The sequence below is a fragment of the Debaryomyces hansenii genome, assembly GCF_000006445.2.
Source record: "Debaryomyces hansenii CBS767 chromosome F complete sequence".
Lineage (NCBI taxonomy): Eukaryota > Fungi > Ascomycota > Pichiomycetes > Serinales > Debaryomycetaceae > Debaryomyces > Debaryomyces hansenii.
This window is the reverse complement of record NC_006048.2, coordinates 1,685,994-1,698,013: the sequence shown is the minus strand read 5'-3', so window position 1 is coordinate 1,698,013 and position 12,020 is coordinate 1,685,994. Positions and strand designations below refer to the sequence as shown.

The 12,020-nt window shown below is 35.3% G+C and overlaps 6 protein-coding genes across 6 annotated transcripts; 1 reads left to right on the top strand and 5 right to left on the bottom strand. All coding sequences in view use genetic code 12, as the record gives it.

Moving 5' to 3' along the window:
* Nucleotides 1-301: 301 nt before the first annotated feature.
* DEHA2F20240g (DEHA2F20240p) lies at nucleotides 302-2,194 on the bottom strand (the record flags this gene model as incomplete). The annotated part of the gene is made up of 1 exon (XM_002770810.1): nucleotides 302-2,194. One exon carries the CDS (start codon nucleotides 2,192-2,194, stop codon nucleotides 302-304), a length of 1,893 nt encoding a protein of 630 aa, XP_002770856.1.
* A 134-nt stretch (nucleotides 2,195-2,328) lies between these two features.
* Nucleotides 2,329-3,837, bottom strand: DEHA2F20218g (DEHA2F20218p; the record flags this gene model as incomplete). Its single annotated transcript, XM_461225.1, has 1 exon — nucleotides 2,329-3,837. One exon carries the CDS (start codon nucleotides 3,835-3,837, stop codon nucleotides 2,329-2,331), a length of 1,509 nt encoding a protein of 502 aa, XP_461225.2.
* Nucleotides 3,838-4,653: 816 nt separating this feature from the next.
* On the bottom strand, nucleotides 4,654-5,718 carry DEHA2F20196g (DEHA2F20196p; the record flags this gene model as incomplete). The annotated part of the gene is made up of 1 exon (XM_461224.1): nucleotides 4,654-5,718. The coding sequence occupies one exon, from the start codon at nucleotides 5,716-5,718 to the stop codon at nucleotides 4,654-4,656; it is 1,065 nt and encodes a 354-aa protein (XP_461224.2).
* A 425-nt stretch (nucleotides 5,719-6,143) lies between these two features.
* On the bottom strand, nucleotides 6,144-6,716 carry DEHA2F20174g (DEHA2F20174p; the record flags this gene model as incomplete). Its single annotated transcript, XM_461223.1, has 1 exon — nucleotides 6,144-6,716. One exon carries the CDS (start codon nucleotides 6,714-6,716, stop codon nucleotides 6,144-6,146), a length of 573 nt encoding a protein of 190 aa, XP_461223.1.
* Nucleotides 6,717-6,896: 180 nt separating this feature from the next.
* Nucleotides 6,897-9,245, bottom strand: DEHA2F20152g (DEHA2F20152p; the record flags this gene model as incomplete). Its single annotated transcript, XM_461222.1, has 1 exon — nucleotides 6,897-9,245. One exon carries the CDS (start codon nucleotides 9,243-9,245, stop codon nucleotides 6,897-6,899), a length of 2,349 nt encoding a protein of 782 aa, XP_461222.1.
* Nucleotides 9,246-10,446: 1,201 nt separating this feature from the next.
* DEHA2F20130g (DEHA2F20130p) lies at nucleotides 10,447-11,958 on the top strand (the record flags this gene model as incomplete). Its single annotated transcript, XM_461221.1, has 1 exon — nucleotides 10,447-11,958. One exon carries the CDS (start codon nucleotides 10,447-10,449, stop codon nucleotides 11,956-11,958), a length of 1,512 nt encoding a protein of 503 aa, XP_461221.2.
* Nucleotides 11,959-12,020: the final 62 nt, after the last annotated feature.

The window sequence follows — 12,020 nt, the reverse complement described above, 5'->3', positions numbered from 1 at the left end:
TATACACCATAATAAACAATATTACATATATTTGTCTTAGCTTTGTAGATTTGCGAATAATCGCCTGGGACTTTATCTCCATATATATGACATGAATAGATATATGTGGTAAACGAATCCCGAACAAGGAAATTCGAGATGAATTTTTCTTAATTGAAAGTTTTTCTTGAATTGAAGTATCTGCAGAAGAATCATTACAATTTTCTACGTGATGATTATCTTTTGATGATATTTTACATATTTTTTTAACGAATGTTTTTGATGTTTATTAAATTTAGTGTTAAATGGTAATGTAGAGTTACTAAATGAAATGTTTCATCTTTGATCCAACAGATCCGTAACTTCCAGGGACATTCTTATGTGGGTTTGGAATTACGCATCTTGATGAAAAGTCACAATAATTACATTTTGATAGGTCTTGAACAGGAATAGGAGGCCTGGTACCATTCCAGAATGCAGATGCTTTAGCAGTAACTTCATCTATCTCATTTGCATTGTAATTGTAGTAGTTAGTATGAAAACATTGATCATTCTTCTTAACATTATGATATTCGATAGACAATGAATCACTCAAAAAAGGTTTACACAAATGAAACAATTGGGAAGATCTTGCAGCAAAGTATCTTAAAGTCAAAGGTATTTTCCAAGCTTTCAATATGTCAGAAGTTAAGATTTCATCAAAATCGAAGCCATCTTTGTCCGATGCTTTTATTTGTGATATATAGTCTTCCCTATTTGTCCCCTCGAGAACCTTAGTGAAGTCATACTCAGACCCTTGATTTAAATATCTCTCTTGAGAGAATCTATCGAAAGACTCAAAACCAATAGCTTCTCCGTTAGCTAATTTAACATAATCTTTAAGTATAATAGTATGGTTTGCTTTCAATAGTGCTAGGGCAGATTTTATGGAAATTGGTTTATCAACGTCCAAATTTCTCCTCTTAGCGTTCTCAAGTAGCATTTCATAACCAATTTCTATGTCATCAAATTCTCCTGCCAATATCCCAAACATATTTCTATAATATTCGACTTGTAACTTTGCTGCTTGGAGGACAGATTCTTGTTGTGGGAGCTTGTTCCAAGATCTTGTTTTCACGTCAGTTATAGCTATCTTGTAAGTATCAGAGTATTCTTTAATAATTGGATCTATATCTTTAAGGAACTGAGATAAATCAATCCATTGGTGTTTTCTCTGAGACAGATATGTGAATTCGACGTGATCTTGTATATCCTCGAACATAGAATAATCAGTTTTATCATGCGGGTTGAACAATTTTAAGTAGTCCACAACACCGCTTACTAAAACAAGATTCAGTTGATTCAATTGGAAATCGTGTAGATTAGATGTGAAATGTGAGGTTTGAAAATCTAAGTAACCATGCACCAAGACTTCTCTCGCTTCTGAAGTGTTGATAAGTGTGAATAATCGACTAATTATCTTACTCATCCATTCGTTAGCCATTGATGATTCAGGAATAGCTCCATGCAATAGTTCGGTAAGCTTTGATAAATCATCCTTAGCTAGCAATATATCATCAGGATCTGCTAGCGTATTTATATGTCTTTTGGAGCTATCAATTTTCTTTTCCACAAATTCATCGGTTATCCTTTCAATATCTTCCACATCTATCAAGTTGTGTGTTTCCAATTCGAGCTTGAGATGTGCTTCAGTTCCTAGTTTCATTTCTTTAGTTTCTTTCTTCACAGGGGACCCTGAAAATATTGTATAAAATTCTCTTAATTCACACCATTGAAATGTGAGTAGCTTGGTAACTGATAATCTTGGTATACTCACATAAGAGGTATCACTGTTATACTTTGAGTGATATTCAAATGGCGTTTCTTTTATATATCCTGGCTTTGATAATGGTAAAGATTCTCCCTCGTCAATATGAAAGGTGGTTAATAGATTTCTCATCTTTGACAAATTAGTTTTTTGATATGTATCGGAAGCCTTAGCACCTGAGCTTAATGGTAATATAAATTCATCTATAATAGATTCTTCATTTGCATCAGTATATTGTATAACTTTTAGTTTCTCATCTAAGGTGAAATATTGCTTATTGGAATCACTATTATTAGGTAGTTTCAAATCATATTTTTTTGTATTGATTTCTGACCCTTTGAATGTTGCCAAATTGGAAAGCGATCTTTTAAGGAAGTTCAATACAAGAACTTTACCTGGTCTTATCATTATATCATGATTAATTAAACAAACAAATCAGGTTCATGATGTCTTACTTATTACATATAATCTTCCGCGTGCGAAATTCTAGATAGAATAGAAAATGTTTACGATTAATAGAATAAATGTTCTGTATTAACTATCTAATGTATACCTCTCTTTAACTTAAGCGAATCTCGTTTCTTTTCACTCAATCCAAATTGACTTGGTAAATTAATCGAATCTTTCTTCGTATTAGAAGAATTTGACGAGTTTGAAGAAGTATCACTGTCTTTATTTAAATCTACAGGTGTATTTGGGAAGCCGTTTCCTTGACTAAAATATCCAAATTCCTCTGATGGTGTTGTAGCTGACATAAATGGCGAGTCTAAGGTATCTCCATCACAACCATTTAAAGAATTTAAAGCTTGGAAATTAGCATTGTCAGTATTTATAGTCAAGGGTACTGAGAACGAATTACCACTACGGGACGAGGATCTTGACCTAGAATCAGAAAAGTTGAAGTAGTCTAGTTCGTTTGAATTGCCTCCATTGTTGTTGTGGACAATCTGAATATTTTGATTTGGAATGGAGGTCGAGCCACTAGATATGGTCGAGCCACTGGAAACAGAACTCTTGTTAGAATTTGGAGGGGTTTGATAGCCCATCATCATGGAATTGAACCCATTATTTGGCGTCGTGGTATTATTTGATGAGGTTGGTGTATTACCAGCAGACCTGGTGATAAATGATTGTGGTACATAGTCTTGCATAGATTGTAAGGAATCAGTACTCACATTCATCGAGTCGTTTTGCATAGGTGCATTATAGCCATTCTGCTGTCTTATATTGTTGATGTTACCCACATGTAACCAACTACCTCCGTTACAGGAGTTATTTCTCGTCAACGATTGCTTTCTTAAGTTTAACGAAGATGATCTCGATCTTAACGAGTTATTGTTGCTCGAGCCGTTTCCATTGTAGTTCGAAATGTTCAAATCTGTTAACGACAAATTTGAAATAGATGTCTGTCTAATATTGTTGTTGTATGGTGCACCATTACCGCTACCGTTGACAGTAATCGATACTGTCGTCGATGTTGGCAACTTATTAACATTATTATCCCTCGAGTTTTGGAATGTGCATAATTCTAGTAATCTCTTCCGTATCAACTGCAAGAAAATGGGCTGGTATGCATAATTTTTCAAGTAATCATTCGTAATGATCGATTGCTGATCGAACGCCGGGGGATTATTCGACGCGGTGTGCGTTATCAAGTTGTTCATGACTTCGTTGGCTACTTTGCTCACTAATCCACTAGGAGGTATTGTACCCAGGAATGGCGTTGTCGTAGGTAACGACAAGATATGAGAATACACCGACATCACCAACTGGTCGAAATTGTTGTTGAAGGTTAACGTGTAGTGTTGTGTTGTCTTAGAACTCCCCAATGACGGCTCATCAATATCGGTCAACACATCATCCGATTCGTTGTAATGTGGATGGCTATAAATACTATCTTGTTTTGGCTGTGCCTGGAAATAATTTGCCTGCTGATTGCAATCGATTGGTGTTTTCAACGTTTGATCCAACGGCGTGAACGGTCCATCTGGAATAATATTGCCCAACGACTTGTTTAACTTCAACGAGAGGTTATGCTTCTTGTTGATCATTTTTGGTGTTCTTTCGTTATTAATTTACCAACTATATGAGATTTCGGTTAATGGGTACTAATTATGGAGTACTAATGATTTTTCGGGGATTTAAGGCACGGTATGTAAGAAACTTGGATTCTCGTTTCAAATGTCCTTTCTAGAGGGTTATTAGTTAATTTTCTTCGAAGTAATAGCTGTGAAGTCTTTTATTTCGTCTGAACAAATGGGAAAAGTGCAATAAGAAACTATATCTTGATATCTCGACTTTATTTAAGCTTTTATTAGGGAATCCTTATTCTGCAAAAAACGCGCTTCTGATAATTCCCGATTGAGTTAAATTTTTTTCACTACAATTTTCCAAAAGCAACATATGATCTAGTACTAGCTCTATTGTATTACAGTTAAGCGACTTGAGCAGGGCAGGGGTAATGTTGGGTAACTATATGGGGTTAGAGTGGAACCCAATATAGTGTGAGTGATAAATGCAAAATACCTGATTATTGTAGCGTTTTCAGGTTCCAATAGAGCACTATTGCAGCCGGAAAGAATGGATCTTGAGAATAATAGTTCCTGAATCGGAGTTGCATTAGTTGCTATAAATGTGCATTATGGCACAAAAATATAAGTTTTTTATACACTATGTAGATTTTATGTAGGCATGATCTCTCTGGCAATAATCGCAAGAAGCAGTTTGATGTATGCGCACTCAATGGATACCCTATTTGGAGAACAATTTGTGCATATTGTTGCACACTCTACTGGTTGAAGTCCGTATGGAAGAAGATAGCAATATGCGAGAGATGGAGATGACTCGAGCAAATTGAATGGTTGCAATTAAAGCATCAACTTATTATCACCTCCGATTCCGTCATCATTAACGAGAAGGCCGTTGTGATCGATATCGTGGTCTTGTTGGTGATCGTGATCTTGATCATGGTCTTGCTGGTCTTGCTCGTGATTATTGCGGTCTTCGTCCTGCTGGCTATGTTTTTGGAAGTAATCGAAGTACAGGTCTAAATCGTCGTCAAGCAAGTTTTTGTCGTACTTGAGATTATATGGTAACACTTTCAACAAATCATTAGGGGGTGTGATGGCATTTTCCTCGCCCTGTTCGAGATTAATGAGTAAATGGTCGTGCTTGTTGACGTTGTTAATATGTTGAAAAATCTGCTGCCTTTTCGACTTCGGTATTGGATGCAACCGCTCGTTATTCTGTAATGAAATTAGCTGTGGCTCCAAGCTTGTGTTTAAATACTTCAAGTCATGCCCAAGCTTTAGGTCCTTCTCTGCTAGATAGTCTAACCACGATAATTGGTCTTGCTTCGAAATCTCTTCTTCGTTTTCTTCTTGTGGTAGGTCGTTTGATAACGTGGATTTGAAGTGATTGTAAAACTCTTGCTTTTCACGTAATTTCCTCTTCTTCTTATCCTGATCAGTCTCTGCAGAATCATCAAGCTTCCGCTTGTCAATTAAGTTTTTAATATACTCTCGAGGGACTTCTGATAGCTTTTGGCTCGTGACAAACGAATCACTGTATTTTAACCAATCAATAAATGAATCCATCGACTTGGTGTTGTATTCTTTATGTACATTCGAATCTTTGTCCCTATGGTTATGATGCTTCAGTATATCATATGCATCTAGGTAGTTTTCAAAACTCGATGGTTTTATAAACCCAATGTCTAGCATTGCTTGTGTTATATCTTGGACTCCAATATCATTGCAATTAACTCTTTGATTGGAAAATTTCAATGTCCTCGATAGTAATAATTTGAAATACTGTATGTATATATCTGTCAAAATATTCAAAATTGACGGTCTGCATTTATCAAATCCCGATGCTTTCAATATCTGAGCTATAGATATCCTTAGCAATGCAAAGTGAAACGATTCATCCATTATTAACCCTAAAGGAACGATATATTGCTTGTTAGTTGATATGCTTTTTCATCATCTAAATATATCGCGACATTCAAACCGACATTTTACAGATACTACATAAAGTAAGGAAGAATGAATAGTAAGTACAACTTGGTCGGACAAAACAGGTACCTTATGCTCTAAAGGTTCTTGGACATGCTGTTAGACATGCTGTTTGCTTTGTAGAATTTTCATAAGGAAGTAGCTTAATGTACCAATTAAATTACAATGTTCAAGAGTCTATGAACGCTGTATATATATTCTGATCAGGCAAAAATCTAAGTATAAACGGAACGTGTATTACAAGACAATCCAGGTCAAACTAAGACTAGTTCGTTCTATAATTGAACATTACTACTAAACAACATTTTGACAATTAAATTAATCGGTTTTAGATACGACTTTTACAAACCTTGTTGTAACCTTTCACCAAGTTTCTTTGAAGCAAAAGAAAGAGCATTGAATAAACCTTTTTCGGATAAATCGATCTTATTAGGCAAGTCGTTTGAAAAATTGGATGAAGATGGTGCGTTGGTTACTCTACTCACAATAATAGCTGGATCGATTTCTAAAATGATTCCGTCATCAATCGCTTCATCAATACATAAACTGACCAAATCGTAATGTTCTAAGATAGTTGATTTGTCTAACGTATTGTCCAACAAAATGTTAAGGGCCTCGTTTAAATTGGTGTTTAATGAATAAAGTAAAGATTCATTTTCAGATAACGTACCCACCAAAACCAAAATTATATCATTGGTTTGTTTATAAGTAATTAAATGGTTGTCATACAATATGATATCTTGATGGGCCTTATTTATTTTTTCAAAGAGTGACTTTTCAAATTGTAATTGTTGTGCTTGTGTTTGATATTGATTAGCTTCATTTGCATTGTAATATTTGGCATATAAACGTGATCCCTCATTATCTAGTATTAAACATGCCGAAATAGTGTATAAAGATATATTTAATGACATTTTATATCTTGTTGTTATCCTTCGAAGTACCTGCTATTATTCCTACTACTAGATTAATAAACAGCGTGGTGATTTTTGAACAGAGCGCAAATATATACTGCATATAAATAAACGTATATCTACATCCACTATGAAGTTAATATCGTTTTATTAGGCTACTATTTTGTATATAGAAGTAAACTAGGCACCAACCAACTTAAAAACAAGTTCATGGATAGCCTTTTGGATAGGGTTATTTTGATAAAATGTTTCATTCACACCAGCGAGCTGGAAATCGTTAAATTCCCCCTGAGATGCAACTCTTTTGAAACCAAGAACAAAATTAACTATTAAACCAGCAGTCAACCCTACACCAACAATCAATGGACCAATTACGTTATCCAAGTGCTTGCCAGACCTTTCAACAATAATATCACGTCTACGCATGAAAATGTAGTAACCCCAAGCACCTGAAAACAATGTTAATGCGAAATAGATGTATGCTAAAAATTCAGATAATTGGAACGAATTAGATTTGTTTGCAGACGAATAGATAATAAAAGTTAAGGAGGACAACAATGTAGTCATATGTAACCATCTATTGAACGTACGTTCATTAGCTAACCAAACTTTTGGTTCAATCTTTAATGGACCAGCATTTTTAATATATGATTCGGGTTTAATGACACCAGCCGGCATTTCAATTTCTTCGTCTTCAGAGTCAACATCGATTAACTTAGCAATGTTAAGGGAATTGGGCAATTTGAAATTTGCGATTAATTTGGATGGCTCTTCTTCAAAGTCATCAGACGAGTGTCCAAGATCTTCATCGTTTGGTTGCTCTTCCGCCGGAGGTTCTAACTTTGATTTAGATTGTTTAGATGGCGACAATGGCTCAATATTAGTGTTGATGATTGATCCCGAAAAAGACTTTGACCTTGGGGAATATGGGCCACTAGAATTAGATAACATTGTCTTGAATTTAGACATGTTTTCTTCATCGTTTTGTTGTTTTAGAGATTTCCTTCTAGCATCAATGTACGCTTGTTCAGGATCAACCTTGATATCGTTCTCCAACTCGTTGTACCACAATGGAATATTGGCAAGTTTGTCGTCTTCTATGAACAATGATGCAGTACCTTGAATAAATTTTGAAAAGTTTGGAATTTCTTTAACCAAATGAGAACTAACTAAATCGTCAATCCAAACTAATCTCTTACGGTTCTTAGAATTCTTAACTTTAATTTCCATAACTGAATATGGAAATTTAGAAAATTCACCCTTACGCAATAATGAATATGGGTTACTGACGTTCGAGTCAATATCAGTTCTATGCCATTTGGAAGGATCTCTGATTGGTCTTTGTTGGTCGAACGAATCCTCTCTAATAAACATTAAATCGGAATCAATGACAATACGAATTTTATCTTCACCTGGGATTTGGAATGCAGTTCTCTTGTAAACAGTTCTGAGACATGGTTGTAAGTTATTTTCCTTGATAAACGATGATAAATTAGAAACGTTATCAGCAAATTTGGTAATGTCGTCAGATTTTTCTCCTTTCTTGATCATCTTATTCACCAACTTATCAGCAGAAAAATTACCAGAGATTAACGAGTCAAGATACTTTTCCTTCATGGTTAATTTTTCACCAACATTATAATCTTGCGAAGAAGGATCAAAAACCTTCTTTTCAATGCTTATTCTTGGCTTGTCAGACAACTTACCTATCCATTTGAACCTTAAAGAACTCGAGTCGTTGTTCTTCACTAACTTGTTGTTATACAAGTCAAAATTTGGATTATCGAAGTATAAACAGTTGATTATAGGATCGTTATTTCCATCCTCATCATCATCATCTTCCAACAATAAATCGTCAACACTAGCCACCTTATTACCATAAACCAAAACTGGTAAGTGACGCAAAATTGTGGTTTTTACTTCCATTAAGTTATCTGGATGTACCCAAAACTTGAACGATTGGAATTCTTCTTTATTATCATCATTAAAGGACGATAATTTAGTCAATGACTCGTTGACATCGTAATTATCTCTTAAAAACTGGAATAATGCCGAAACTTTGTACAATAATGGAGAATAGTCTTCACTGTGGAATGGCAAGTTCTTTAAACGAACATTCAATAAAGGCTTGACCGAAAACTCCGGATGTATTCTATCATGCTTCTTGACCACTTTAATGAATCCAGTATAATTCAATCTCTGGAAATGGTCCAATTCCTGCGCACCTGACAAAGCTTCTTCTAATTTATTGCTGAACTTGTCCACCTCAAACTCATTGGTTGGGTTTTCGGTTTCTGCTTGCAATTTATCCAAAATTTCACTCAATTCTTCATACTTGTTAGCCTGGAATGTGTAGACCTTCTCCAAATCAGAATCCAACGCACTAACGAAGTTTTGTTCATCAGTATCGCTCCAGTTGTTTTGTAAGATTACTCCTTCCTTTAAAAGTTTCTTGAGATGCGTATAGTTCATATAATACTGCTTCCATGGTGGGTAGACCTCACTATCCAATTTGTTCCCAAACAACATGATACCTGTCGATAATTTTCCTGATATATACTCTTGTGTTTGTCTATTCTTAAGCGATTCAATTATCTATATATATGTTGATCCATTCACTATGAAGCGTTTTAATTAACCACGTGGTAATGAATACCGATGTCGATAAGCGTTATTCTATATACAGAACATATTGTTTGTTTGTTCGTTAAAGCCCTGGTTTATAGAAGAGAGGTAAATACGAATCCTACAACTACCTAATTGGACCGGTTGAAGAAGCATGTAGACGTACTAATAATTGGATGTGAATACTGTAGGAGAGCAAAATGCTGAGTTGTATAACAATATTTTTCAAGCCGATTGACGTCCGATCTGATTTCACGTATGTACTGTAGACCATGAGGCGTCAGGCTAACATATGTAAGTCTTAAAGTTGGAAGAAGACAGTCAAATAGAGTACAGAGAAAATTGAGGTGCTATAAAACGGCGATATAGAAATATAGTGGGGGTTCAGGACCTGAGATATTACTCGCACTGACAGATAACACAATATTGCTAGAACGATATGTGTCTATGTAGGTCTAAAATATTACCTAGATAAATATGTATGGTTTACGTTATGGTACAGACAATACCGGTGGATAATCCGTTCATAATAACAGAGAAAGGTGCCATAGGATTGAGCGAAGAAGAATGAAAAAAGTGTTGATCAGAGTCGAACCGGTAGTATTGGACAATATTGCAACATAACGTGAGTAGAAAAATGAAAAATTAGTGCGTAGCCGCGCATGGCCCATGTGTAGTAAATGCATTGTCATAGCTTAGATTACCGTGAGGGCACTGAAACTGGCTCTAATTCAGATGGAATTTGGGGGATCCTATTATTTGTGACGCACTGATGTACGTGTTTGAAAAATGTTGACAGTTGTCCCATATAAATTTATAGTGCTTGTGACTCGGATGGGATCACAGACTCTATAATTATGATGGATCCAAATAGTAATATGGGAATATGAGCTAGTGATACTTTCAATGTAGTTATCGCTATATTGGCAGGAATGTTTCAAGAGTATTTTTGACACCTTTGCTGGTAAATCGATCCGAATACAGAACATCACCGTAAAATTTCTACCAGTAAAAACATGGTATATGCACGAATATATATTATATACTAATTGCATATAGAAAGAACTGTGTGTATTTGCATAGTAACAAAGTACTTGTCAATAATATGGACATTCGAGAATCGTCCTTGGGCGAGAGTAATCCTCTTCTTGTAAGGAATCGATTGGGGAGAGATGTTTCGAGGAAAGTAAATGCCGTGAACTTAGTCGATGGAGAATCGGAATCTGAGCAGACCGAATCATCGAGTAATGGCCATAGTATCACAGAACCCACTAATTCACGATACGGCACCGCAAAAGATAATGTATCGTCTTCGACGAACTACGAAGAAGTCATATATGATACTGTGTCGTCTATACTATCTAAAGTGTTTCAGTTGTTGAGTCTCGTTTATGAGACTAGTCATAGAGTTTACATCAAGCATAGGGAAAGAAATGCGGCAGCAAGAATAGATCACCCATTAGATGAGATAATTGAAGATGTACATAGCGAAGATCGTAATGTGAAGAGCGATACTGAAGAAAGCGTGGTCATAGTTGATGTTAGGAACAAACCATCGAACAACGTATTTGAACCATTGCTACAATTTGACGAAGACGAAGATGTCAATGAAAATGAATCTCATCAATATGGTACGAGTTTGTCAATTGCAAAATATTCTAAATTTACTTCTAGTAGATCATATACGCCGATAGTATTTAATGGATATTCTCAGACTACAACGAAGCCTGATGTTTCGAATTTGGACATTCTTGAACCCTCTAGAACAAATGATTATGATTCCTATGTATCCAAGTTTTACCTACCACACGAGCCAATATCAAAAAATAAGTATTCCTTAGTGGATACCCTCATAGATAATTTCTTTGTTGATGGCATATCTGATATCTTTAGGGAAAGAAAAGAGAGACAAAAGTTAATTTCAAAAGAAAGGGAGTTCTTGAAAACTAGATTAGTTCCATTGTCTAAGGAACATCTACTAACAGTGAATAAATGTTGGAATCAGCCTCCAGGCTCTGTGGTTTCATCTGCATTTCAAATTGAAATTATCACTCGAGATTTGCAAACATTATGTGATGGACAATGGCTAAATGATAACGTAATAGACTTCTACTTCAACTTAATAACAGCCAAAAATCAATCTGTCTTTGGTTGGACTACACATTTTTTTACAACTCTAAAGCTGAAAGGTTACCAAGGTGTCGCGCGTTGGTCCAAACGTAAGAAGGTGAATGTCACAGAAAAAGACTTGATTTTAGTTCCAATAAATATCATGGGCACACATTGGGCGTTAGCTGTTGTAAACAACAAAGAAAAAAAGTTCCAATATTTTGATTCTTTGTCTTCTAATGGTAATTTGCAAGCATTACAAATACTCAAAAGTTACATGGTTCAAGAAGGCAAAAAGCAAAATTCATCTATAGATTTTGAGAAATATTCATTAATGAAGAATATGCCAAGCCCCCAACAACTGAATGGATTTGATTGTGGCGTGTTTGCATGTATATGTGCAAAATATGTAGCCCAGTGGAAAGAGTTATCCTACGGGCAAAAGGACATGAAGCTTATCAGAAGAAGAATGGCATACGAAATCATTACTAAAGACTTGCTAGATTAATTGGTAAACTATACAATTATACTTATGACAAGCCTCGGAATCTCCAAAGACTTGATTTATAT